This window comes from Plasmodium knowlesi (genome assembly GCF_000006355.2).
Source record: "Plasmodium knowlesi strain H genome assembly, chromosome: 12".
Taxonomy (NCBI): Eukaryota; Apicomplexa; class Aconoidasida; order Haemosporida; family Plasmodiidae; genus Plasmodium; species Plasmodium knowlesi.
This window is the reverse complement of record NC_011913.2, coordinates 1,693,713-1,720,578: the sequence shown is the minus strand read 5'-3', so window position 1 is coordinate 1,720,578 and position 26,866 is coordinate 1,693,713. Positions and strand designations below refer to the sequence as shown.

Genomic DNA, 26,866 nt, shown 5'->3' with positions numbered 1-26,866 from the left:
AAACCGACTTGTAAAAAAAATCCACAACAGTTTTTTTATTTTTTTTTATTTTTTTTTTAAATAAATATAAAAAAGTCACAAAAAATAAATATGAAAAAACGAACATGTGAAGATACCGTAATAATGCGTTGCCATTGCTATGTATAGAAGTTTTCATATTTAAGCCCCTATTTTAGAAAAGCAGAAAAGAGCTAACATAACAGTACCACGTAATGGCTGTTCATACGCTCCATTTACAGTTCTATGTACATATTTAAGAGGAACAACCCCTTCATTCATCCCTTTTATGGAATTTAACAAGAATGGCGACAGTCAGTGGATCAGAAACGTTTTTGCCTCTTGCCCTGATGGATAAGTGCATAGGTTCGCACAGAACAAAGCTCTTCGCATCTTCTAGTTCAAATCTGCATCAGCGTGTGCGCAGTTAGATAACTACATGCACCTGTATGCGCATCGCGTGAGAGAAATGCTTGCCCTCCACACGGAGGAGAAGGCAATTATTCGAATACTTCTTTCGATTAGCCCGCTTAAAAATACCCCCCTTTTCCAAACAACCTTTTTTTAGGCAGCAAAATATGGGTTATGCTGAAGGGTGACAAGGAAATAGTTGGGAAGCTCGTCGGATTTGATGAATACGTGAATATGGTAATTTCGAAAAAAAAAAAAAAAAGCTAAAACACTTTGTGTAACATAACCTCTGTCCACTTAACGAAACACACACTGTCATAATTAATACCAACTTTGTTCTCCCGCGCAGGTCCTAGAAGATGTTACGGAATACACATACGTAAACAACGTTAAGAAAGTGAATAAAATAAAAAAGTTGCTGCTCAACGGTTTGAATATAACAATAATGGTCCCAGGAGGTGTCCCTGTTAATTACTACGATTATGAAGAAAAGCTGGAGGAAAACATCGCATGATGGTATTTTTTTTTTTTTTTTTCAAATTTGTGTCTTTCTTAAAGTGAATAGTCGCTTTAGAAAATTTTGCAAATACATGCTCGCGCGACGTGTGCTACAACCCACGAGCGTATATGTATAAATGTTCACACCTGTGAATGAGAACACTCGAACTGGTGGCGTATTGTTCCTCCGCAGTGATGCCACATTTTTTTAAAATATATCACATACAAAAAAAAAAAAAAAAAAAAAGATCATTTTGGGAAAAAAATATTTTTTTTGCGTATGCCAGAAAGAGAGGGGTAGAAGGAGGATCCATAATGTGCTGAATAAAATAGAATGATACCCCCCCCCCCCCCCCCTTTTGTGGACACATCGCAACGCATTCCCCACACTAGAAAGGGGCAAAAACCCAAAGGACAATGGATCCATCTGGGTATCCATTCGAAGTTGCAACGATATTCTGGTTCTTCGGGTATGTATCAGCACTTGTTAAAAAAGACAAATGCCTCCTTTTAAAAAATGGCTCCTTTATGCTACATGAATCAAAATACGAATTATCAGTATGATGATAGTTTGGCAAGTAAAGATTGCTTATTGTGTTAACATGGAAACCCGTGTATATGTCATACACATGTGCATACGTGTCGACTGACGGAATAATGCACTTATCTCCCGCTACACAGGAATAAAAATTAGGAATATCCGATTCGTTATTTATAATATATGACATTTCGTAATATAGCATGTGCTCTCTTCGGTCGTTTTGCGAGTGGTAGATTTGTTCTGCTGAGTTTGCCTCACCCTGATTGTGATGGCTACTATCACTACTATGATACAATTTTTTATAAAGTGACTTAACATATTGGTGGTTTCTCCTCAGACTTTCGCTTAGCTTATCGTGCGGGATGAGATTCATACATTTCAAATTATCCACAAAAAGGGACCACGTAGGTTCCAACTTTTTATTAACATGTTCGTAAAAAATATTCGTTTTTATTGTACTTTCATCAAAAAGGCTGGAATCTGTGTTTGAGTGGGTACCATCTGATTCGTTTTCCATTTCGTCTGCCACTCCGTTTTCCATTGGGTTTTCCCCCTTGTCACCCTCACCCGCAGCTTTCCTCTTATCGTCTTTATTTATCTTACTGTTTAACTCGTTCACAAGTTTTATTCTTTCTCCCAGTTCTTTATCTTCATATATATTCTTAATACTACATGGTTGGAATTCCTTATCGTATATGTCTTTCGAAAAGTTGTCATCGTACAGATTGGCGTAATTCCCATACTCATTGTCATCCTCCCCCATTTGCCCACCTACACATCGTTTGTTCAAATGATAAGACTTGTAATTAGCAAGGTAGCTCACCATATTTCTTGCGTTCTTCTTATTATTCATGTAGATGAAGTCAAAGATTTTTGCGTACTTGGTCTTGTTCGTGCTAATGATATACTTGTTGTTATAACTGAACATACAGTGCGTGATACTTTTGTCCTCATCGTAAAAGGATTTAATAATATTATTGTTTATATCGTACAGCCGAATATATCCATCATATCCACTTGTCATAAGGACGTTATTAAATTTATTTCTCGTCAAGTCAAAGGAGATAGACGAGTAGGACACGGAAGAACACGAAGAGGAAAAAGAACAACTACTGTTATCATCGTCCAAGAAAAGTTCCTCATCGCTGAACCTAACCGATTTTTCATCCTTCCCACAATGGGATTCCTTTCCCATCTGTGAGCTATTCCCATCAGCAGCACATTCCTTCCTCTTCCTTACTCTCCTCCTCTTTTTATAGACACCTTCATAGTCTAGGGTATTGTTAAAATTGATGCTCGTCAGAATATCCTCATGTGAGCATATAGAAGCATATGGATTTTTATTATCCAAAAATATGCTACTGAATGAGGGCTTCTTATAATTTCCCTTTTTATGTAGGGTAAACAAATTCATTCTTATGTCCCAGATTTTTAACAACCCATCTCCCCCCCCTGAATACAGTAAAAAGTTGCTTATGTTTGGCACTGCCAAGCAGGAAGTGCTACATTCGTGTGAGTCCTTAATAATAAATACGGATTTATCAATAACTGAATTTACTTTCCTTATTTTAATGCAATTTAAGTCCACCATATTGATGCTCCTTTTGATCAAGTCGGAGTAGTTAAATATTGGGACATACACAACTTTGTTGTTGGTAAAATCCTTATGCTTAACCTTCAGCAATGGGGCGTAGATGTTATCAAGTAGATTTTTTCTTGCCACCCTCACGGGCAGTTGTGCTTGCCCCGTTTGGTCATTCCCCCCATTGTCACCACTTTGATTCTTAAGTATGCTTGGGATGGATACGTCCACATACCTAGCAACATCATCGTTAAAGATTTTCTTCCTTTGGTACAGATCAAATATTTCTATAATTTTATTATCCCCACAGGCGTATATATGCTTGTCATTATCGCTTATTTTCAAGTCTCTTATGTTGTCAATCTTTGTGCAAATTTTGGTTAGCAGTTTGTTTTCATACAAATCGTATACGTAAATTATGCCGTTTGTTCCACATCCTGCTACGTACTTCCCTTGGGGGGAGAAGCAGACTCGGTTCACCCCGTACTTGTTATCGCAGTATATATCTGCGCTGCTTCTGTTGAACCAGTCTCCGGTAAAACTTATATTATTTGTGGCATCTGTGTCGGAGGGTAAAAAAAAAAAAAAAAAAAAAAAAAAAAAAAGTGTTGAGGTATGTTCTCTCGTTTGTGCATGTTCTATGAGTGTACAATACATATGTGCAAGCATGTCTGGTAAGATGTGGCAACTGGGGGGGGAGAGACACAACGTGGGACTCCAAGTGTGCACGGGATTTACGTGAAACGGCCCAATATCAACCAAGTTCACATAACAAACAGTCGGTTTAATGGACATACATGAGTGGGATCCCTAATATTCTCTCTCCCCCCCCCTAATTGCTTCCACACAAACACGGCTCACCCGTAGGGTGTCATATATTTAAGAGCATTCAACACAGAAGTTCAAAGTTTACTATGCCCTTTTCTATTTCCTTTTTTTTAGACCGTACCGGATTCATTTGTGTAATTTTTATTGATGTATTTATTGGTTCCTCCGAATTTTATAACTGGGGTGTACTTCCCCTGTACCCTGTCGCTTATGTCCCTGAATTTTTCAGTGTCGCTATCGTTCATGTTTCACCATATTTTAGAAAAGAACAAGAGGGAATTTGTTTACGACAGGTGTAAGCATTTTACGAGAATGTTTTCCTGTTTTTTTTTTTTTTTTTTTCTCCTGGCATGTATAAAAGCTAATGCCATTTCGCCGTTGTAATAAGTATGGGAACCGCGCTTCGTACTATTGTACGTACATATATATACATTATTTTATTTTATTATTTTTTTTTTTCCTACGCTTTGCTATTTTTACCTAGTTTGAGGGTAGAAGCTAACGACGTGCCAAGTCACCCTGTGCATCGACTCCCACCCTTAGGTACATCTTCATAATTTTAATTTCGCCTCAATCTTGCAGTGCACAACTTAATCTTTTCATCACCCTGCGTCGCATATCTTTGCGCCTCATTGAGCCAAGTATGGGAATATAAATCATGTGCACCTACTTATACATAGCGATAACGCCCGCATGCCTATATGTGTACATGCCTTTTGTTCGATATACCACATGCCACGACTCTAATTTGAAGCAGAAGCTATGGCAAAAATGGGAGCAAAACTTGGAGATCTATTTATGACATATGAAAGGTAACACCCGGATTGGAATTTTTTCTACGATACGGAAAGGGATCGACAGGTGATGATCACTTTTTTGCCATCAGTGAACTTGTATACCGCGCCTGTGGTGTACGAGAAAGTGTGTTTCTTCTTTTTCTTTCTGTTATTCCCTTTTCATCAGCATGGGAAGAATTACTTTTACGGGTGAGCTGTGAACTGCCTTAGGGCAAATTTACACGCAGTGCCGTATCCCACATGTAGTGAAGCAGTGTGCGGAAAAATTATTTGGTGAAGTGTAATCCCCTCTCACTTCCCACAAATGCGCCTGAGAAGGGGTATCAGAAAAGACACACCGATTAGTTACACCAGACCCGTTTCATTTATATATATATATATGTTTCAACGGATGTATTTTTCTGCCGATGCAAAGAACCACACGCACCATAATCACATGCTTCGCGGCCCGCTTTAGTTATGGGGAAAAGTCATAAGAACAATTTGTCTCCTCTGTAATGATAAAATTATTAGGCAAATACAATACCGCGTAAAAGCTGCGGACCCCAATGTGTAGTTCTGCCTTAAAAAATTCCCCCTCGCAAAGAAGAATCAGGAAGGGGGGGATGCGGTCTCAATAAGCTTGCACAAAATAGACCTAGGAGTAGGTGTGCTCCTCCCCGCGCATATGCATCACGTGTACATCTCGCATGAGTCCCTTCCTAATGAGGCACTTCTTATCAGGGAGAAGCTGACGGAAGGATCAGCAGTTACACAAAATGGAAGTAAAAATTTAAACAAATTATTAAAATTTAGGAAATGGTTTGTGAAATTAAAAGGGGGGGGCAAAAAATAGTAGATACACAAATAATACGCACGGGGGCGTGTAAAGGTGGGCATACCAACAAAAGGGACCGCACAAGCACTTGACAAAGGCTGATCGGTCTACTTGGACTTAAACTTGTTTATGTACTCCTCATAGGTGCACAACTTGAACTGCGGGTTCTGCAACATCTTATATATCATTTTAATATTTTTGGCGTCGTCGTCACTTTTAGCTATTATCCAGCAGGATTGGTCATCTACCTTACTTAGGGAAATCCAAATGGGGGACCAGATCTTCATGATTTCCCATTTTTTAAAATAGCTTGGATAATCATACATGTAAAAATGTCTCGCCATTTCGTAGTTTTCCGAACTAGTTAGCGATACCACATTCGGTTGCGTTTTTACAATTTTTATTTTATTGCACATAGTTAAAAAAATATCAAAAAATGATTTCGCGCTTTCGTTTGCGCTTCCGTTCGCACTTCCGTTCGCACTTCCGTTCGCACTTCCGTTCGCGCTTTTTGCTTTAGTGAAGTAAATATTTTTCCACATCATATTATTTTTTCTCAAAATATAGTGACACTGAAATATGAAAAGGAGGCATGTTAGGAGGCTATCATAACCGGCATTATGTTCATCACTCGTTTTGGCATTTACATGAAAATCTTGATTTCTTCCTTGGGGGGACACTAATTCTGTTCCATTTGGACACATCCTGTCCTTTTCGTTATCACCCCTATTGTTACTATGTCCATTATCTGCGTGATTCTTTACCTCATTTTCTCCATCAAAGGAAGCGTACCTAGCTACGTTGCCAGGAACATTACCCACTGCATCATCATTTGTCTGATCCTCTAACTTTACAAGAGGGACAAAACATTGAGGGAGGTCCGAATGCCCATTCGTAAAATTAAAAACAAAATCGAAATCGTTACTAGCCGAAATTAGGGAAGCCATGTATTCACATAACCCCTTCAAAGTTGCAGGGCCATTCAGTGCATATAAATATTCATTCGTTTCGTTCAAGTACTTTGTATCAAATGTGTAGGGAAATATTTCTGTCCATTTATTCTTAAAGACACTAATCGAATTTGGCAACTCATGATAGAACGTCTGGTATATGTGCAGAATATCATAAAAGCAATTATGTCCGATGATTATTTTTTTATTTTTTATAATTTCATCAAATAGTAACCTCACTCCAACTGTTTGGTTGATTTTTTCTACCTCCAATTCTAATGCTTTAATTTGTTCCTTGTATGAATCCTTTTCCGTTCGATAGATGGCTAAATGCTTTTTATCATTCACCTTAACAGATATGCAGAAAATGCCATTGAAATATTTCGTTATTAACGTATGCGCAAGTAATCGTAGATACGGGTTTTCTATTTCTATGTATAGAGGACAATCCGAGGGATCATCTTTTGGGTTAGCTCGTGGCGGGAGTTCCGTTTTCCCTACCTTGCCTAAATTACCTCCCTTTTTTTCTCCACCAACGAATGCGTCTACATGGTTTGCGTCCAATGGGATATCATCACTCTCTATAACAGTCGAACTAACATGATCATTACTTTCATATTCTAACGAACCAGGAATGATTTCCCTGAACGTGGAACTTTTTTCCTCATGCTTTTCACGTCCATTCGTGTAATTCGTGTACACACTGTTGCAACCCTCCGCTGCGCTGTCACCTCGTTGATAGGTTGCATTGATATGGTGCGAGTGGGGCTCCCCCACATTTTCCGACTGATGTAATAATCGTCCATCTGCAGAGTCAGCCGTCTCCACCGAGCTTGTTTTATCCCCCTCTCCATGATTGAACCTCCCCATAGGATGAACCATATCCCCACGCGTTAGCCAAATTCCAATTTTCTTTATTATTTCAATAACGGCTTCCTTATCCTCATCGTCAACAATTTTATAATTTTCTATTTCTTGAATAATTTTCTCTACATCGACTTTTTTTTTCCTGTCACCCAAGCCCTTCTCTTTGGCATCCTCTGTTTTCGTGTTACATTTATTCATCAAATTTCTTAGCTCGTCCATCTTTTCAAAGATATATTTTTTTTTTTCTTCCTCCTCAGGTGGCGTTAAGTAACCAACACCATTACAAATCCATTCGTTAAAGTCGAAATTATTTTCCTTTAAAAAAATAAGAGTAGTTGTAGATACGCTGAAGTATTTATTTTCCTTTGGAAAAACATAGATGCAGTAGGGTGATATGTCCCACTCTTGGTTACATTTTAAGCTATACTTATGGTCTACTTTTTCATTCTCTTGTCTTGAAACTTTAATATTATGTAAATTCATCTTCCTAAGCTCCTCCTTTTCTTTCTCTCCTCTTCCGCCTGCTACCTGTTTCTCCTTCCCTTGTGTGTCATTTCTCCTAGCCACGGTAATTCCAATTTGGCAAGGGAAAAATGATTTGGCTCCATAACAATGGGCTTCATAACTGGAATCAATAGATATGTACCTTTCATCCTTCAGATGAAGCCCTGTGTACTCCACGTCAATTGAAACGAAATCGCTATCACGGATTTTATGGATTATCTCCCTGTGAATGTCATTCCAGTTATTCACATTAACACTTGTTATCTTCGAGTACCTTCTTTTCAACATACCATATTTCAGGATTTTATTTTTTTCTTTTAAAACGAAATTTTTAAAGAAATAATTCACTACATTTGACATTATAAAATACGGCAAATTACAAAAAGGGGCAATGTGCAAAATGGAAAAATTCTTTCCTTATTTTACACCTCTTCATTAGATGAGAAAATTAGAAAAAATATCAGATCCAAACATATGCGTCGATGACTTGCATCCTACATGAGGGATTGTAACTATCTCTGCCTTTGGCAAGTGTACAAAACTGGGGACAATCCACGGGATAAAAGCGGTTGAGGCGTAGAGTAACTTATGCCTACTGCAAAGCTCTCACGTACTTGTACTGTTTATGGCCTGACTTAAGGGGGGGGGTAAAAGAATATTTTTCCTTTCATGTACTATCGGCATAGTGAGCCATCGATCCATACGTCGTATCACTTACGTGCCTACGACATGGTTCACTGTAGATGCGGAAAACATAAATGCCAAAAGTGCTCATTCGGAATGTGCTAAAAAAAAAAATATGCAGCATGTTTCTGCAGCCATTCAATTATTACACAAAACCTCCCCCGTATAGTTTATTACTCCCATTTTTTTCGAATAAAAAAAAGTTGTATAAATTTCTACACAAACGGAACCCAGCTCGTATACCCTACTGCTGAAGCGGTATCTAGCATGCATAGATTGTAAGTTTGTGCTTTCCAACATGTACACGTAACATTTTTTCCCGCCTGTCATTTTGGGGGTTTTGGTGAAATGGAAGCTACTAACAGCTCGCATTAGAAGCAAAAAAAAAAAAAAAAAAGTGCACAAAATGATGCTCGCAAACAATACAAAAGGTAATTACAAAAAATAGGTACAAAAAGTAGGTACAAAAAAAATATATATATTCGTCATCTGTTTGGGGTCCCATTGCCCACGCAAACGTAAAAAGAGTATAACAATGTGTAAAATCAGTCACAAAAAAATTTTAAACGAAATGGAGCAGGCGCCATGAAGGTACTCCCGTTTGCAGATAGGAAGTGGAAAAAACGAACTAGACAAATGGGATTAACAAAGGAGGCGTGCGTGATCTGGTACTTATGTACACATGCGTATATATGCACAAATGAAAAAAAAAAAAAAAAAAAAAAAAGGTTAGGAAAATGTGGGCGCCTCCCTAAAACAAAGGTGTTCCAAAGTGGGGGAGAAATAATCAGTCATCAGTAGATATGTATACATAGCAGTATACATACCTAACTAGAGACATACAAAAAATCTCCTATCACAAGGCAAATGAACTGTTGAGGATGCTAAAAGTAGCACCGCTTTTTGTTGCCACTTACTTTAGCGCTTCCCTCCATCTGTACAAAAATTGATTTTATTAAGCACTATTTCTCCCGATTCACTTCATTTATGTTGCTATTTTCATTTCGATACAAATTCATGGGGGTGTTGCCATAATTAGACTCACTAGGGACGTTATACCTCTGAGAAGTGAGCTTATTATCGTTGCCCATCTGGTCCAAATTATGGCCCGTGTAGGAACCCTTCTCGGAGAAGCCCTTATAGCTGTAGTTGTAGTTGTCCAGCAAATTCTGCACGTTGAAATTCTGCTTAATATTTAAATCATGGAGACTGCTTAAATCCATAGGCGCGTTGCCCTGCGCGCTGTCCTGCGCGTTGCGGTTATCGCTTAACAAATTTTGACTCAGGTTCGATTTGCTATCCAAGTTCAACTTGGTGCTTAAGTCCATTTTTCCGTTTACGTCGAACTTGCGCAGGAGATTGCTCATGTTACTTGCCAGGCTGTTTTCATAAGCTGGTACATTATTGTTGTTGTTTATTCCAGCGTCTAAATTGTGCACATTAAAATTGGTGGCACCAAGTTCAGGGCCCACACTGATTGCGTTACCCGCGCTGCCGGAGTCTATCACATGGGAACCGTCACCTATGTACCTCAATTTCGCGACATCTAACGATGTGTTGTATGCATCCATGTGCGAATTGTTCATATAATTTTGAGAAACCTGATAAACGGAGTTACTAGCGTCGCTGTTGTTCATATAACTGTTCAGTATGTTTGAGTACTTATCAATTAATGCGTTGTAGTTATTATTGACGATGCCACCGCGATTGTAGCTGTCGTAGCGGCTGAGGCTAGGAGGTCCATTTAAAACACTTTTGTTTACCGATTCGGACATGCCGATTCGGCTATACTGGTTTATGCCACTTGGCTGTATGCCCCACTTCTCCTCAACATCGCTATGCAATAAATTGCTAAACTTGTTAACTACTCTCTTTTTTAAAAAGTCTTTATTACTACCGAGTTGATTTGCCTCATTCGTGTAATCCACCCCGCTGATGCGGTGCGATACGCCACTTAGCAGATTGTTTGCGTAATTTTCCTTCTCCCCTGTGTAGTAATTTTCGATCGAGTTCACGTTGTCAATTCCTATGTACTCCATTTTGTGGTCGTCCCTTTTGTTGCTGTCCCGCCTGCTATCACGTACGCTGATACTTACTAGACTGCTGCCCACCGGGTTGCCAATGTCCAATTTATTCCCTTCGATTGGGTAGCCCTGTTGCGTTTTTTCATTTTGGTTTCCACCAACTGTTAGCGAAGCACCGAGCGATTTAGCATTCGACAAAGAGTCCTTTATCTTCGTTACATAATTGTTAAAATCTAGGGTAGTTAGAAAGTGAACAAGGTAAGCGTGATTGCTGTTGGAACTTATATTAACCATTTCGTTCATGACACTCACTAGCTTTTCATTAAAGAGGTCATTGTATTGTAGTAACTTTTCAATAACTTGATTTAAATCATTATCCTTCTCTTCATTGTTGTCATTATGCTGCTCGCCATTCATTTGTGCTTCTGCCATGTCTCCTTTTTTTGTTTTGTTTTTCTCCTGCTCATCCACCAGTTGGTAGTTTAATATATCTGTGAACAATTCGTTTTCTATTAGGCACTGGAAGAAGTAGCAGAATTTGAAGGAAGTGTCTATGAGCTCGAGCAAAGGGTTCGTTATATCTTGAACCCGTAAAAAGCACTTGGTGGCTACCTGCGAAATGTATAAATCATGAATCGACTTGGTGTACTCAAAATCTTTCGATTTGTGAATTTGGGTAATCATCAACTTGTACTCATAATTAATGATGTCCTCTTGCAAATATTTAATTAAATGGAAAAAAAAAAATTGCATCTTATATCTAATGGAAAACAAGTGAGAAAATAACAACCCTCCTTTTTTAAAATTCAAATACTTGTACAAATGTCTATTATGGTAACACAAAATTTTTAAATTGTAATAAATTCTGCTCAGGAGGAAAAGAAACTGGAAAATTGAATTGTACGTGTAGATAGTACTAGTGTTGATAATTAGAGCTATTGGCCATGTGAGTTTGAAATGTATCTCTATATTATTCCATAGGTTCAGTCCACTATGAATTTGTATGTTCTTATTTATCTGCTTGTCATAAAATATCAGTGTTTCGTTGTCTATGTCAATTTCTGGAATCTCTATTGGCGATTTGTAAGACTGGTGGAACCATTTGTATATTTCCACTGCGCAGTCATGGGAACTGAACAAAAGCGCATTTTTCATTTTATCCCTATTGCAGTTGATCATTTCTGGGTCCAATTTCCCCTTCTTCTGGTTATTCCCATTTCTGCACAGAATCATTTTGTTGATATTTCTCATTTCGTTTTGTATCGCTTCCTTATTCTTCTCATCCCCCATGTTAAAAAAATTTTTCTTGTAAATATTTGAGCGGGCATTCAGCGTTTCACTGTAGAACTCTTTGAACCACTGATTCAGTTTGTTTTTCTTTTTCAGCAACTTATGTTTAAATAAAATGGGGCAAGTATAAAATCCTATGTAACCATTTCCGATGTCGAGTGTGAAGGCTTGCGTCATGTCTAGTGCTCTGATATGGATAATCGGCTTAATTTTATTTTTCGGATTATTCCCTTGAAGGTTATATTCATCAAGCTTCTGTATGTACACACTAAAGGAATGCTTCAGGCAGTTAATTCGCACTCGAAATTTCGTTAACGTGTTTTTATTTATATTATAAAATGTCTGCTTATTACTCTGGATTTTCAGCACGGGTTGTTTTATAGCTTCTTCGGAATTTCCTTCTACATTATCACTCATCAGATCATCCTGATTTGCTGCATCTGCATTGTTGACATTCCTCTTTCGTAAGTAACCTTCCTCGTTTTCCATATCTTCGTACAACCTCTTCTTTTCATTGTTTACATTGTCTGCCCAAAGTTTGTTGTTCAAAATGGACTCCCTGGCGTAGTCCACGGTGTAGCTATTGCTGTTGTGAACAAAGGAGGATATGCCTTTCCCCCCTATGTAGAGAGAGACCTCCACTTCGACATCGCCCAGTACTACATTGTTGTGGTTATCTCCATACTGAACATGGTTACCTGCGTGTCGTTGCGAGGAAGTATCCTCCTGTGCCCCATTCTCCTTTTCGTAAAATTTTACTTTTATTTCAACAGAAAGACAATCGCCCAGAGACCCCCAGTATCCCAAGGAACTGTGCAACACATCTGTTTTGTAAAGCAACGGATTCTTCATTGAATGGATAACCAAGGCAAAGCAACAACCGACCAGGAAATTCTCCTCTGCAAAATCCTCTTTAGTATTACCACTCACACTCGCACCTTTCATGTTTTCCCCATTATTACTACCTATGTCAGCAATTTTGTTGTCAAAAAAATTGTTAAAATTTACAGAAAAATCAAAGCCATGCTTAAACCCCCTAAGTATCTGTTGCCGATAATTGTTGACACACACACTGAACACGTTATCATAATCGTAGTACTTTTTTTTGCTCAAAGTCTGTATACCTCTGAAAAAATCATTTAAAACGATCTTCTTGTCATACATATAGCACATGCCACCTAGTACCAAGTTTTCATACTTTTCCCTTTCGAATGAATCGTATGAAAATTTTTTGTAAGATATTCTTGGGTAGAAATATTTCGAAATAATATTTTCCGAATTATCACTGTCAAAATGGTATCCATTTGTGCTATTTAAAAAGGTGCACTCATTTAATCCTCCCATATTTCCTCCGAATAGTACATCATCTTCATATTTCTCCAAAACTAACTTGTCCTTATTTTCATACTTGCCTTTGCAGTACTCTTCTACTGACAGGGATGAGTTTTTCCATGCCACCACTTTCAGCAGAATTTCATTTTTAGAATTCGGGGGCGTATGCATCAGAGACCAGGACTTCTCTAAAAAATAATCATAAAAATCTCCATTGTTCAGTAAATAAATATCCCTAAACAGATCGAAAATTTTAATCAAGTTTATATCCTTCACTATATATTTCCACAACTTGTATGCTATGATGCTTCTTATCTTTTCTATAGTAATATCGAATATTTCTTTACAGTACAAATTTATATTTTCATCTATATTACCTTCGGAGGAATATTCATCGGGGAAGTCAGAACTGTCCGAACTGGAAATGTTTAAAGAATGTAAGTAGTCGTTCGTGTTGGACATAGATTCACCCTTCCTTGTACCCACACCGTTTGCCCTCTTCAACGCGTTTTCGCTTCCTACACCGTTGTAAGGATTCATTGAGCTGGTCACCTGATCGAAATTTGCAACTTGTTCATATCCCGCAGTTGGTGAAGCTTCATCAAAAGCTTTGGACAAAATTTTGGTGATCGGGAAAAGCTTCACAATATCGCTGGTGTTCCATTTATTGCTCCTAATTAGTATACGAATTGACTTGCCTATGAAAAGGATTTTACGACCAACTACCTTGTCTATGCAGCATTCAGGCAAATTTGAAACGGATTGAAAGAATAAGTAGTTCCATTCAAAATTCAAACTCTGGACATTGGTTAATGTTAAATTTTCATACAACTCTTCGGGGGAGAGAAAAATCTTTTTATCATCAGAGTAGATGAATTGCCTTTTTTGGATAAAGAATTCGTAATACGGATCTAGGAGTTGGCCATAAAGTATCCAGGAAAATATTTGATGGAGTAAGATTTTCCCTAAACTTTTGAAATATCTGTGATATATACCTTTAATTCGCGAATTTCCGCTCAAACAATTTTCGTATAGGTAGTCCATAATTTCTTTTGTTTTGTTTCTATTTTCTCCTTCCAGCACATTTTGTTCTTCCTTCTTTTGAAATTCTAGATAATTTTTTATAATGTTTATAATTATGATAATTTCTTCTCTGTTTTTTTCTAACATGGTTAAAATTTGCGTTAATGGGGTGTTGCTGTTGTTATTTATGTATTCTTCGATCTCGCTAATTTTCTTCATATACCTCCTCATGAATTTACTTATTTCGTTCCCTATGCCATTTGCGTAATACCCATACGGACTTACACTATTTAAGCTTTTGATATTTTTTAAAATTACACCAAAGTAGTTATCTATTTGTTTTTTTTTTTCGTTTTGTCTTTTCTGGGGAGAATTCTTCAAATTATTACTGTCTTCCGATTCGTTGTCAGAAGATGATTCGTAGGAGGAACTGTTGGACGAGGTACTTGCAGTGCTGGAGATGTCTTCATCTCTTTGCACTCTTTCTCTCGTGCCACTTTTTCCCGTCCTTCCTTTTCTCTCTTCACTTAACTTGTTAAATTTGTGCACATGCGTTAGGTTCTTATAAATCGTATTCTTCTTAACCAGCAAGCAGAAGATATTCATCACATAAAAATAGTAGCCCAACTGTACAATGTCGTTGATTATTTTTATTTCCGAGTTTAGAAAAATGTGAATGTTGTTATTTACTTCAAAGCAGTATTCATCTATATTTAAGTTACTTTCCTTTTTCGTTTTATTTCTCCTTTTATCCGCTAAAATTATGATGTCCCCCGTTTGGCCTATAAGGCTAAGTATAATCTCATGGATCATCTTGCCTTGAGGTGTAATTTTTCAAGGGGGTGGGTGGGACGGAAATACGTAAACGCGCACATGCACGTAGGTAACTATGCTTTTATGTTGGAATATCCTTGCGTGCGCATATGTACGAAGGTACACAAATGCGACTTAAGAGTGACATCATGAAAAAGATTTGGTTGATTTGGGGACACTGGGAGCTACCTCATAAACGTTCATAAGCTCGGGCTTCCCACAGTTGTGCCTCTTCGGGTGCTTTTTTCATTTTCTGTTTTTTTCCTTGTTTTGTCACTATGCCGATTTGTTCCCTTTTCTAATATTTAAAAAGCCCGCTTCATCTATTTTTTTTTTTTTTTTTTTTTTTTTTTTTTTTCCCTTTTAATCTTCCTTTTTAAGTGGACTTTTTTTTTTTTTTTTTTTTTTTTTTTTCGTGTAAATAACTTTTTATAGTTAAAGTGGGATGTTAAAGTCCCCTGCGGCTTTTTTACACATTCAGGGAATTATACCAGGACACCGGTCCGTGGTGCTAAGATAATATTTTTTCTTACATTTAGAGGTTTACACAAATTCCGAAAAAGTAAAAATAGTTTACTAAGTAACAATTTGGGGAAAATATTCAATATTCGTAAAGAAGAAGAAAAAAAAAAAAATTTAGTAGTAACAAAACTTCAACATGGCGTCAAAGATTTAAAAAAAAAATTACACAAAAAAAAAAAAAAAAAAGAAAAGAAAAATTCATTACATAATTTTAAAATTAAAATCCAATACGAAGCAAAAAGCGAATAGGAATTAAAGTATGGGGAAAAATGTGTAAATAAAAATGGGGTCTCAAAAATCAGTTATCTTTACAATTCATGAATGCAAATTACGCATTTTCGCAGCTTCTACGGATACATATGTGCCGTATGTACATAAGGGTATATACAAATGTACCATACCTACGCATTGAAGGGAAAAAGATATTCTCTACATTTTTGGAGGAAAAATGAGAGTTGGCACTTTCACGTGTATCTTCTCGTGCCGACAAATTTTTATGCTTTCCTACGTAGACAACGTGCACGAATTAAAAGAAAAAACTTTTTAAGTATTTGTTATAAACCACGTCGCATTTCATCTGCAGGTCTAATAAATCCCCATCATTGTTTATGATAATGTCTGCGTACTTTATTTTCTCATCCGTTGGTAACTGGTTTCTGCGGAAAAGTGGGGGGGGGGGGGAATGGAAATAAAAGTGATTCCATAAATTCACAGAACTATGGACTCTCCTACATACGTATGCACACTCACGCGAACGTGGAGCTGTATACTTTTCCGTGTTTATTAAGAAAAAGAGGGGAAGTGCGTATTGCAATACATGTGAACATGCATTTTTGCCGCACAGCATAGAAACACATCAGCATATCAGCACATTGGCTCATAAAAAGGAGAAACACGCGAAAAAATAGGCACATACGTATTTATTACATATAGAACCTCTTATATGCATTAAACAGTGCACCGGACCAAATCGGAGGTCCTAAAAAAAGCTAATCCCTTTTACAACCCTTACTTTATTATGCTCATTGCCGTGTCGTATGTGCAGTTTTTGTCCCGAGATAATATACGCGTTATCTGATTCTTTACGGACGATTTAAGAAGTATAACAGGACTTGTCAATAAGTACAGTTTAGTTTCAATTAACAGAGGCGCCTCTATCGCTACATTATATTTAAAGTACAGAAATTTATACTTTAAACATTCCTTAATTATCTGTATTATTATATACGTGTGGGTGATTTTATTGATGTACTTAACATTTTCCTCATTGTTAAAAACAATTTTTCGTAGCAAGGTTCTGTTAATAGTCTTGTCATTGTTCAAGATTTCCTCTCCAAAATGCTTCAAAATTTTTTTGTAACATGTTGATCCCTTTTTGTATATCTGGCTCGTTATTTCGTCTGCATTAATGACAACCACGTCTTTTTTTTTTAGAAAATTACAAAATGTTGACTTCCCCACTGCAATTCCACCTGTGATACCGATTAGACATAGATAGTTCCCCAAGAAAAAATTAAAAATTCCTAATAGACCGAAAAACTTATTTATATAAATTAAGAAGCTGTTCATAACTATTGTGCTAACTAGGGCATATTTGTGATTTTCTATCTTCTTGAATTTGTTTTTTCTATTTATAAACCCAATAGGAATGGAACCTAGTGCCAGGAAACATGGAATACATTTGTCCAAAAAGAATGTTAAAAACATAATTGTCTCCTTCCTGTTAGAGTCATATTTTTTTTTTTGTTTCTGCGCGGCGATTGTTTTGGCTGATCACTTCTGCGGTTTGTCTGCGCGTCGTGGTTCTTCGTCGCGGTTGTTCTTGGCCGCTCTCCGTTGCAGATCACCTTCTCCCGCTTCCGATTCAGATTCAGTTCTTTTTTCTACTTTTTTTTTTTTTTTTTTTTTTTTTTATTTGGAGAATGCGTACACAAAGGAGCGTCCCCTTATTCTTCCGATGAACCTACCCTTATACTACTAAATCACTCTGGCAATATTTGTAAATCTTTTCCTGTTCAAAAATGGGCTATTCACACTACAAAGGGTACAAGTACACAGCAAAGAAAAATCCGTTTCTGTTTTGTCTATCGTGTGCATAAATTTACAGGGGGACATGCCAGACGTGAAACGTTTACATGTGAGTGTACATACATGTAGGAGTTTAAAAAAAAAAAAAAAAAAAGGAATTAACGCGTTGCATACACATGTGCACATATATATACTTATGTACGGGTGTACGCATGTACGTACGAAAGTGTACTCCTCAACACGGAAATCACACGTTCGAAACACAAAAACAAATCACTCGAAATGGACTGATACAATGTGACTGACGATCTATAGCACTGTGCGTTTCATTTATCATTAATCACATGACGAAATGGAGCAAAAAAAAAAAAAAAAAAAAAAAAAAAAAAAGATATTCATAAGGGGTTAAACTCGTCATACTAACATGCGTAATGCTTCAACGTGTGCGTAGTTATATCATAAAGCGTACTTTTATATGCATTTCCTTATTTTATTTTATTATTTTTTTTTTCTTATAAAATATGATAAAATCACACATATTCATGCTTTATGCATATTGTTTATTAACCGTGAATGGTATTTTTTTTTTTTTTTTTAAATATTGGAAAAAAAAAAAAAAATAATTTGTAAAAATAAAATATAATCGTTTGAATGTGGATTTTTTTTTAAGTACACAACATACACTTCATAGCTTTGATTATAATTTTAATTATTTCATTTAACGAAATGGAAAAGTAGTACTACACGCGCGCGATTAAAAAATGTAAAATAAAAAATCACGTTTTTCCATATGTACACAATTGCCTACATACGTACAATAACAGTGCATACTTCATTAACCCATATGCGTGTTGGATATGCAAAATCGACACGGCTGCTATGCTACACTATGCTGTGCCACGTTATGTTCACTTTCATTCATACATATTCCCACGTCAGCATTCGCGATCTCTTCCAATGGAGAACGAACAAAAAAAAAGGAGTGTTAATTATCGTTAGCGTCAATTTTTTTCCTAAAGTCGCAAGTAGGAAATTTAAACGTGGTCAACAAAATAAAACGTATTTACTACTGCTTTATAACTAAAAAAAAAAAAAAAAAAAAAAAAAAAAAAGGAAGCTAACATATACATCACGTTGACACATGTGTTAAAAACAAATAATGTTTGTGAAACGAAATTGCGATGACAAACACTAAACACAGGGTTGTTAAAATAGTGCAAGTTGGAGTAACGTAAAAAATGAATACATATTTTGTGTGTTCATGTCTGCGTGGACAATTATGCTCATAATACGAAGAGCAAAAAAAATATATTTATTCCACCAAAACAAAAAAAAAAAAAAAAAAAAAAAAAAAAATTAAAATACCAAAGAGCAATTCAATAAAAATAAAATAGTAAAATAATGATATAATCGCGATACAGTAATGATAAAATGACTGCGCGGACTGACCACACTACGTAGGCAGGCGCATAAAGGACTTTATCTCGTATAAGCGGTTCTCAGGGGGGGAGAGGGAATAAAACTGAAGTGGGTTATTCATTCATCAAAACACGTATGCACATGAATAGATAGGCCTTCTCTTTTATCTTCCCTTAAATCGATCATTCGAATAGCTGCTTTAATAGATAGACCACTAAAAAAGGGAAACAGAATTGAACTGCGTCAAATGGTCTGTGTAAAACAGCACTGTTACTGTGCTCAAAAAAAGAAAAAAAAGAGTTAATTTTTTTTCGGACACTTTTTTTTATTCAGAATGTCAACAATGTTATGGGCCACATTCATAATTCCATTTAACTGCAATCCACATTTGAAACATTTCTTATTCTTCTGAAACATTTCAATGAAACACTTTTCGCAGAAGTAATGGAAACATTCTGTGACACTTGGATTCATTTCGAGCTTCCATTTCTTTTTGCATTTTATGCAAGCAAATGGGAGATTATTTTCGCCATCACTTGAGTCGCTGTCAGAGTTTTCCTTTTCTGTGCAGGAAGAAACAGCGGATAAGTCTGGGGATTCCCCTCCATTATTTTCTCCTTCAATTTGCGCATTTTTCCCGTGTTCCCCATCGCCCCCATCTTCACAGCTACCCAATATTTCCTCTCTTTCTTTTAACTTTCGCAACATTTTTTCGTTCCATTTTTCTAATTTTTCCTTTCGGAGAGCTTCATTTCGCTTTCGCTTTTCCTCGTACTCCTGTTCAATTTTCCACCCACTTTTGTAGTCACTTCTGTCGTGTAAAAAAATGCACGTATCTCCAAATCCGCAATAACCCGTTTCTTTGTAGTCCTTACATATACACGGTTCATAGTCAATCCTTAGGGTGACTCTCACATTCGCACCGCTATTCCGTACCGGGCCATACAATCCTGTGTACTTATTTTTGGCCAAGCTATCTTTGCTAATCATCAGAGCTTTTTCGTGAGCATCTTTTCCTCTATAAACATTGTCCTTTAAGTTCCCCTTTAGTATTTCTTCTCCTATTTCGATGTTCCTTTCCATTCTAGCCCTATAGTCATTCTTAGAGTCTTCGTCTATATCGTACGAGCCATAATTTTTCGAAACGGTGAAATCCCCCTTGTACACCCGATCTTCTGTTATATTGGGCTCTTTAACGTCTTCACTCTTTGATTGTATCATCATTTTGTGTTTCCTTTTTAAATGCAAATTGTTTTCCTCATTCAACTTTTTTAATTTTTTTTTGAACAAAAATTTACACACCACATCATCTTCATCATCATTATCATTACTGCCTTTTCTTTCGTGTAGATCGCCTTTTTCATTAATGCTATCTAGTGTTTCATCATTTGGATTTTCCTCCCTTTTGACTTTTTTTTCTTCACCGCTATTTTCTTCTTCATTCTTTATGTCCTCCGTTTTCTTTCGATGTTTTAAGTTACTTATGGTTCTCTTCCTAAACATTTTCCCCCCTACTGTTTATGAAATACTAAATGCTTACATGTAGATGGTGAAATACTCTACTGAGTGAACGACCTGTCTGCAGCGGTCCACCGATGTGTGATTTCCATCCATGCGCAATTCTTCATCAGCAAGGCGGGCTCTGATAACTTCCTATTTTTTTTGTTTTTTGTGTGTAGCGCGATTGGTGCTTCTTACATGCAGTTGGGCTTTCTTCTATCTTTTCCCGCTGCTACTGCCACGTTTCTTGTCACTTCCTTTTCGGTGCTACCTTCCTTGTGCTTATCTCCCAGTTCCTATTCGCTCCACGTAACTTCAAGGCTGCGCGTATGTGCAAAACAAACAATTTATTCTACTAAGTTTGGTAAATTTCGAACAAACTGCAAGTCTTCATGAAAAAGTGATTCCCTTTTTAAAGGAATAAAGGGACATCTCCAAAAAAAAGAATGCATTTGTGCAATTTTCTCATCAACTGTCCATAGGGCTATTAATTTTGCTCGGTTTTCTTGTTCAATTTTATCAGAAACTGTGGCCAAAGGTTTCCGTTAAGGTACTTTCACCTTCCTCTTGCTATTCTCCTGTTGGAATTCGTATATTCATATATTTATATATTCATTTCCTACGTGTGTTTTAATTTGCACGTTAAAACTTCACTTCTTTAACTTTTTTCTCTGTGCCTGCTGGAAATTCGCGCAAGCATGCATTTTTTGTATTACAAAGTTGGCTTCATTTGGGGCCAATCACTTGTCAAGTTTGTTCATTCCAATTCTTTGGAGCAGACTAATAATGCCAAAAAAAAAGTATCCAATTAAATGATCTTGGGGATTGTAAACTGAGGAAAGGGAAAAAAAAAAAAAAAAAAAAAAAAAAAAGCGTTAAAAGAGGCGTTAGAAGCCGCCGCCCATTCGACGCGGATTCGAAAAAGCGCCTCATGTGGAACGTTATGCGATAGCACAAAAGAAAAATAAGCAAATAGGAAAAATTAACAAAACTAGCAAAATTAGAAAATTTAGCAGAATTAACAAGTGTTAACCAAATGTTTACACCTGAGGAAATGTCAAGAAGAATTTAATACTTCCAAAAAACGCCTTCCAAATAGGGATAATAAAAAAACAGAACGTGAAACTTATCAGAAGTTCGCGCGCCTACCTGCCCACATTTAACCCTTAACCCACAACAGAATTCCAGCAAAAAAATTATGTCACGAAGAAACATGTGTAAAATCTGGCAAAGGTTACTAATGAGCAACTGCTTGTAAATTTTACTTTCCTTCGCGTAATCATATTTTACCTATACGCACGTGCATACATGTTTTTACATTCTCACACCTTTCGTGCGGAGGGCAAGCTGGTGTAGTGTAATGTATAGGACGCCTTCACCCCAACACGTTTTCTCTGAACAGAAAAACAGAACGTGAATCTGTGAAAAATGCAAAATGCTCGTGTCGCGAACAAAATAAAACTAATGCTGTGCCTCCTTTTTGTTGTTGCCCTCCTAAAACCAAATGATGTTACAGAAGCTTATAATACAGCTCGGAATGCAGAAAAATTAAACTACATATTGAATTACAAAAATGCTAGTAGGTACAACATAGATAATAGGATAAATAAAACGTTTTTTAAAAAACAGAAACTGAAGGGAAATTCATTAAACAGCTTCAATGATGACGTGAAGACAATTAGGGAGGACATGTCATCAGAGAGTTCTCCTGTGGAAAAATACAATTTCAAAGCAGAGGTGAATAAAGTTATGGATATAATAGTCAATTCCTTATACACGGATAAAGATGTATTTCTCAGGGAGCTAATTTCGAACGCCTCGGATGCTTGTGACAAGAAAAGGATAATACTACAAAATGAGAAACAAATGAAAGAAGCACAAAATATAGCCAACTCTCCGGGAGTAGCAAAAGATGACATGGAAAAATCTGATCCTGAGGGAGTTAAAAAAGAAGGAGAGGTAGAAAATAAAGAACAAGTTGATGAAGTAAAAAAACTAATCATAAAAATCAAACCAGATAAAGAAACTAAAACACTAACCATTACAGATAATGGTATTGGTATGGACAAAAATGAACTCATTAACAACTTAGGGACGATTGCCCAATCTGGGACTGCCAAATTTTTGAAACAAATTGAAGAAGGGAAGGCAGATAGTAACCTAATTGGACAGTTCGGAGTTGGTTTCTACTCCTCCTTTCTGGTGTCCAAAAAAGTGGAAGTATTCACAAAGAAAGAAAATACAATTTTTAGATGGTTCTCTGATCTCAATGGAAGCTTTATGGTTAACGAAATAAAAAAGTATGAACAGGAATATGAAGACATAAAATCGAGTGGAACAAAAATTGTCTTACATTTGAAAGAAGAGTGCGATGAATATTTGGAAGATTATAAGTTAAAAGAATTAATCAAAAAATATTCGGAATTTATTAAATTCCCCATTGAAATATGGTCAGAAAAAATTGATTATGAAAGAGTTCCAGATGATTCAGTGTCCCTAAAAGATGGAGATAAAATGAAAATGAAAACGATCACAAAAAGATATCACGAATGGGAAAAAATTAACGTGCAGTTACCAATATGGAAACAAGATGAAAAAATGCTAACTGAAAATGATTATTATAGCTTTTATAAAAACACCTTCAAGGCATATGATGATCCGTTAGCCTATGTGCACTTTAACGTAGAAGGGCAAATCTCTTTCAATTCCATTTTATACATTCCAGGATCGCTTCCATGGGAACTGAGTAAAAATATGTTTGATGAAGAATCAAGAGGAATTCGGCTCTACGTCAAACGAGTTTTCATAAATGATAAATTTTCAGAATCTATACCTAGATGGTTAACCTTTTTAAGGGGTATTGTAGACAGTGAAAATTTGCCCCTAAATGTGGGAAGAGAAATTCTACAAAAGTCAAAAATGCTTTCCATTATCAACAAAAGAATTGTTCTTAAAAGTATCAGCATGATGAAAGGACTTAAAGAAACCGGAGGAGAAAAATGGAATAAATTTCTCAACACCTTTGGAAAATATCTTAAAATTGGAGTCGTGGAGGATAAAGAAAATCAGGAAGAAATCGCCTCTCTAGTTGAATTTTATTCCATCAATAGTGGAGATAAAAAAATCGATTTAGATACATATATAGAAAATATGAAAACGGATCAGAAGTGTATCTATTACATTTCCGGGGAAAATAAAAAAACAGCGCAGAATTCCCCCTCTTTGGAAAAATTGAAAGCACTAAATTATGATGTCCTTTTCTCCCTAGAGCCGATAGATGAATTTTGTTTGTCTTCCCTGACTGTGAATAAATACAAAGGATACGATGTGCTGGATGTGAACAAAGCGGACTTGAAGTTAAAAAAAGAAAACGATAAAAACCAAACGGATAGTCTGGATAAGCTAAAAATGAAATACGAAATATTATGCAGATGGCTACATAACAAATTTTCTCACAAAGTGCACGAAGTGCGCATTTCCGACAGGTTGATCAACTCTCCTGCTTTGTTAGTTCAAGGAGAAATGGGGATATCCCCATCCATGCAAAAGTACATGAAACAGCAAGCCACCGCGCAAGGAATGTCAGAAAATGAAATGTTTGGTGGACAGTCTGCCAACCAACCAGTGTTAGAAATTAACCCAAACCACTACATTATCAAACAGTTAAATCATTTAATACAAATAGATAAAATGAATTCGCAAAATTCAGAAATTGCAGAACAGATATTTGACATTGCTTCCATGCAGGGGGGATATACCATTGATGACACTGGTCTTTTTGCAAAACGGGTGATAGGAATGATGGAAAAAAATGCCCAGACTTATTTGATGAATGTTCAGGGAAATCTGGATGACAAACCTTCAGAAAGTAGTTCTTCTAGCAGTTCTGAACAGGCTTCAAATTCAGCTCAGGGCAATTCAACTTTGGACAGCACAGGAGAGAAGAGCCCACCGCTTGACAATCCAAACAGTTCAAGTGAGTCCCTCGGATTAAGTGAACCCAACGCAGACGCAAGCAGCGAGGGTGGGCCCGGGGAAGAAAGATTGACAGCTAGCAATTTAGACGGCTTGGACGGAGACAACGCAAATGCAAATGCAAATGCAAATGCAAATGCAAGTGCAAGTACAAGTGCAAGTACAAGTGCAAGTACAAGTGCAAGTGCAAATGCGAGCAACATAAGTGCAGACGCCTTACGCGATAGCACCCTGAATGGAAATAATATGAACAGCCTGGATTCAAACTTGTACAACATTGATCGAAGCATTTTTAATGACAAAATGTTTAGCGGCTCAGACAAAACCATCTTATGATGCGGACGCATACAGGACGAGTAGGCTGCTAATTGGCCACGTTAATTATCAACCATTTTTTAAATGCACATATGGGAGGCTGTGTATGTGCATACACGTTCCACATAACTGAATCGAGGGAAATTACAGGTATGTATATTTTCCGAAGTCAGCTCTCCAAGTTAAGTTTTATTCATTTGTCTAATCATTAGAGTGATAAATATATGTATATCATTTTGTGAACCTTGTTTTATTCTCGGAAATTCATTTGGAATTTTCACGCGTGTATTTTATAGGTACCTTCTCTGTAAATTTTCCAAATTGTTTTTTTTTTTAATAATCCTTACTAAAAATTAAGAATTAAATCAACTCTGAAATTTTAATTCTGTGTATAATGTGTGAACATTTTTATATGCATTTTATTTATTTATTTATTTATTTTTTTTCCTCCACTTGTAGAATAAATGCATATTCCTCCTCTTCACATTTAAAATTTACACATTCTCCTTTATCTTACAAATGTTTTCAAACGTTTGGACAGTTCCAACGCAATTTATTATTGAATTTTTTTTTTTTTTTTTTTTTTTTTTTTTAAGTTTTAAGTAATTTTTTTTAATAAAAGATTAACTAATACCCCTCGCACTTATCAAAAAGTGGGTAAGCTTCCTCAAATTGCGCATCCCCTTTGGACATGTTCAAAGTATAGCAGTTTTCGTTCCTTGTGCAAGTTGGTATATACACTTTTAAGAAATGCATTATACTGTCCTCGGGACAATAACGTAGAGACCTCCTTTCAAAACAACATCGTCTGCCCCCGTGCGAATGCGTATACATAGCTGTTCATAAAAGATGCAAAAATTCATCGATAAAATTAAGGAGCAAAATGTACAAGGGAACAATTCCCCCAATAAGCTATTACCGACCAAAAGGATCCAATTTAATAATATACTGTACGAAGGGAAGGGGGGGGAAATGGGAAAATTTGAACTTGATTTGTGAAGAGAAAAAAAATATAATAATAATAAAATAATAAATTTAAGCAAAGATGAGGAAAAGTGAGCAAAAATAAGCAGCTGCGTTCCACACACAACCGTTTCTACACCTTTAAAATAACACTTTAGGGAAAAGAAAAAAATAGAAGAAGACAAAGCAGAGCATGCCAAACTTTTAAAAGTTGTTAAGGACTACTATCGCACTAATCTGAAAAGACGAGCATTTTCTGCAATTACAAATGATTATTATAAAATGCAGAGCCTTCTCTGCGTTCTTAAATTAAGTGATCTTCGGAGAAGGAGGAAACTCGTTTTTCTATCCTTTCTGTAAACCTAAAATGCGTATAAAAAAATGTGTACACAGAAAGAATGCCACAGCTGATGTTACATGTGTCTATCTTTTCTTCCTTCCGCTGTACATTTTTTTTGAGCCACATGTTAAGACATTTTTCCCTTTCTGTGCAAGAGCCGAATTCCCCCTTTTTACTTATATGTTCTGTTCATGCTTCAAAAAAAAAAAAAAAAAAAAAATTGTCGCAACTGCGTCTATGTTGTGTGCGGAACATTTGCGAGTGCTTATTTTTTAATTTCTTTTTTTCCTTTCCAAAACAGAAAACATAAATGCTCAAGCAAGTTGTCAAAATGTGTTGCCCAGTCTATCGCCCGTTTCATTGACGCAAAACAGAGGAGAATGGCAAAATTCCGCTTTTTCCAAATTATCAAAAATAAATTCTTGGCCACAGAAGGAGCATACTTAAAAGTACAGCCTAAGGCATTTACCCACATGAATTTGTCAAAACGTTAATTTGTGCACACGATTTCGTAATGCGTGCATTTATACACACAAAGTCTTTTTTTTTTTTTACCTAATTATTTATTCAATTTTTTTTTAGATAAAAAAAAAAAGAATTGATGAAATTATGACGAGTACATTTTACAAATGGCTTAACTTAACTGCGAAAAAAGTGGAAAACAAATTTGAAAAGGCACGTCGTTATCACATGTTAAGAAAAAAGCAGAGAATTTTTTATCTATGGAAACGAAGGATAAACGATGATAAATTTTTTAAAAAGGTAGATAAAATTTTTCTCAAGTTGGAAACAATTGTATCTTCCTGGACAAAAAGTTAACATCATTCAGTTGTGACTTTCTTTTTT

The 26,866-nt window shown here is 36.3% G+C and overlaps 8 protein-coding genes across 8 annotated transcripts; 3 read left to right on the top strand and 5 right to left on the bottom strand.

Annotated features, from left to right (window-relative positions):
• Nucleotides 1-302: 302 nt before the first annotated feature.
• On the top strand, nt 303-922 carry PKNH_1239000 (U6 snRNA-associated Sm-like protein LSm5, putative; the record flags this gene model as incomplete). Its single annotated transcript, XM_002260404.1, has 3 exons — nt 303-363; nt 566-645; nt 758-922. 3 exons carry the CDS (start codon nt 303-305, stop codon nt 920-922), a joined length of 306 nt encoding a protein of 101 aa, XP_002260440.1.
• Nucleotides 923-1,295: 373 nt separating this feature from the next.
• PKNH_1238900 (WD repeat-containing protein, putative) lies at nt 1,296-4,102 on the bottom strand (the record flags this gene model as incomplete). Its single annotated transcript, XM_002260403.1, has 2 exons — nt 1,296-3,589; nt 3,979-4,102. 2 exons carry the CDS (start codon nt 4,100-4,102, stop codon nt 1,296-1,298), a joined length of 2,418 nt encoding a protein of 805 aa, XP_002260439.1.
• Nucleotides 4,103-5,578: 1,476 nt separating this feature from the next.
• Nucleotides 5,579-8,152, bottom strand: PKNH_1238800 (poly(A)-specific ribonuclease PARN, putative; the record flags this gene model as incomplete). The annotated part of the gene is made up of 1 exon (XM_002260402.1): nt 5,579-8,152. The coding sequence occupies one exon, from the start codon at nt 8,150-8,152 to the stop codon at nt 5,579-5,581; it is 2,574 nt and encodes an 857-aa protein (XP_002260438.1).
• Nucleotides 8,153-9,438: 1,286 nt separating this feature from the next.
• Nucleotides 9,439-14,958, bottom strand: PKNH_1238700 (gamma-tubulin complex component, putative; the record flags this gene model as incomplete). Its single annotated transcript, XM_002260401.1, has 1 exon — nt 9,439-14,958. The coding sequence occupies one exon, from the start codon at nt 14,956-14,958 to the stop codon at nt 9,439-9,441; it is 5,520 nt and encodes a 1,839-aa protein (XP_002260437.1).
• A 1,048-nt stretch (nt 14,959-16,006) lies between these two features.
• Nucleotides 16,007-17,187, bottom strand: PKNH_1238600 (dephospho-CoA kinase, putative; the record flags this gene model as incomplete). The annotated part of the gene is made up of 2 exons (XM_002260400.1): nt 16,007-16,136; nt 16,493-17,187. The coding sequence occupies 2 exons, from the start codon at nt 17,185-17,187 to the stop codon at nt 16,007-16,009; spliced, it is 825 nt and encodes a 274-aa protein (XP_002260436.1).
• A 2,040-nt stretch (nt 17,188-19,227) lies between these two features.
• PKNH_1238500 (pre-mRNA-splicing factor CWC24, putative) lies at nt 19,228-20,430 on the bottom strand (the record flags this gene model as incomplete). Its single annotated transcript, XM_002260399.1, has 1 exon — nt 19,228-20,430. The coding sequence occupies one exon, from the start codon at nt 20,428-20,430 to the stop codon at nt 19,228-19,230; it is 1,203 nt and encodes a 400-aa protein (XP_002260435.1).
• A 1,425-nt stretch (nt 20,431-21,855) lies between these two features.
• On the top strand, nt 21,856-24,738 carry PKNH_1238400 (heat shock protein 90, putative; the record flags this gene model as incomplete). The annotated part of the gene is made up of 1 exon (XM_002260398.1): nt 21,856-24,738. One exon carries the CDS (start codon nt 21,856-21,858, stop codon nt 24,736-24,738), a length of 2,883 nt encoding a protein of 960 aa, XP_002260434.1.
• Nucleotides 24,739-25,566: 828 nt separating this feature from the next.
• PKNH_1238300 (conserved Plasmodium protein, unknown function) lies at nt 25,567-26,839 on the top strand (the record flags this gene model as incomplete). Its single annotated transcript, XM_002260397.1, has 4 exons — nt 25,567-25,667; nt 25,839-26,036; nt 26,322-26,469; nt 26,603-26,839. 4 exons carry the CDS (start codon nt 25,567-25,569, stop codon nt 26,837-26,839), a joined length of 684 nt encoding a protein of 227 aa, XP_002260433.1.
• Nucleotides 26,840-26,866: the final 27 nt, after the last annotated feature.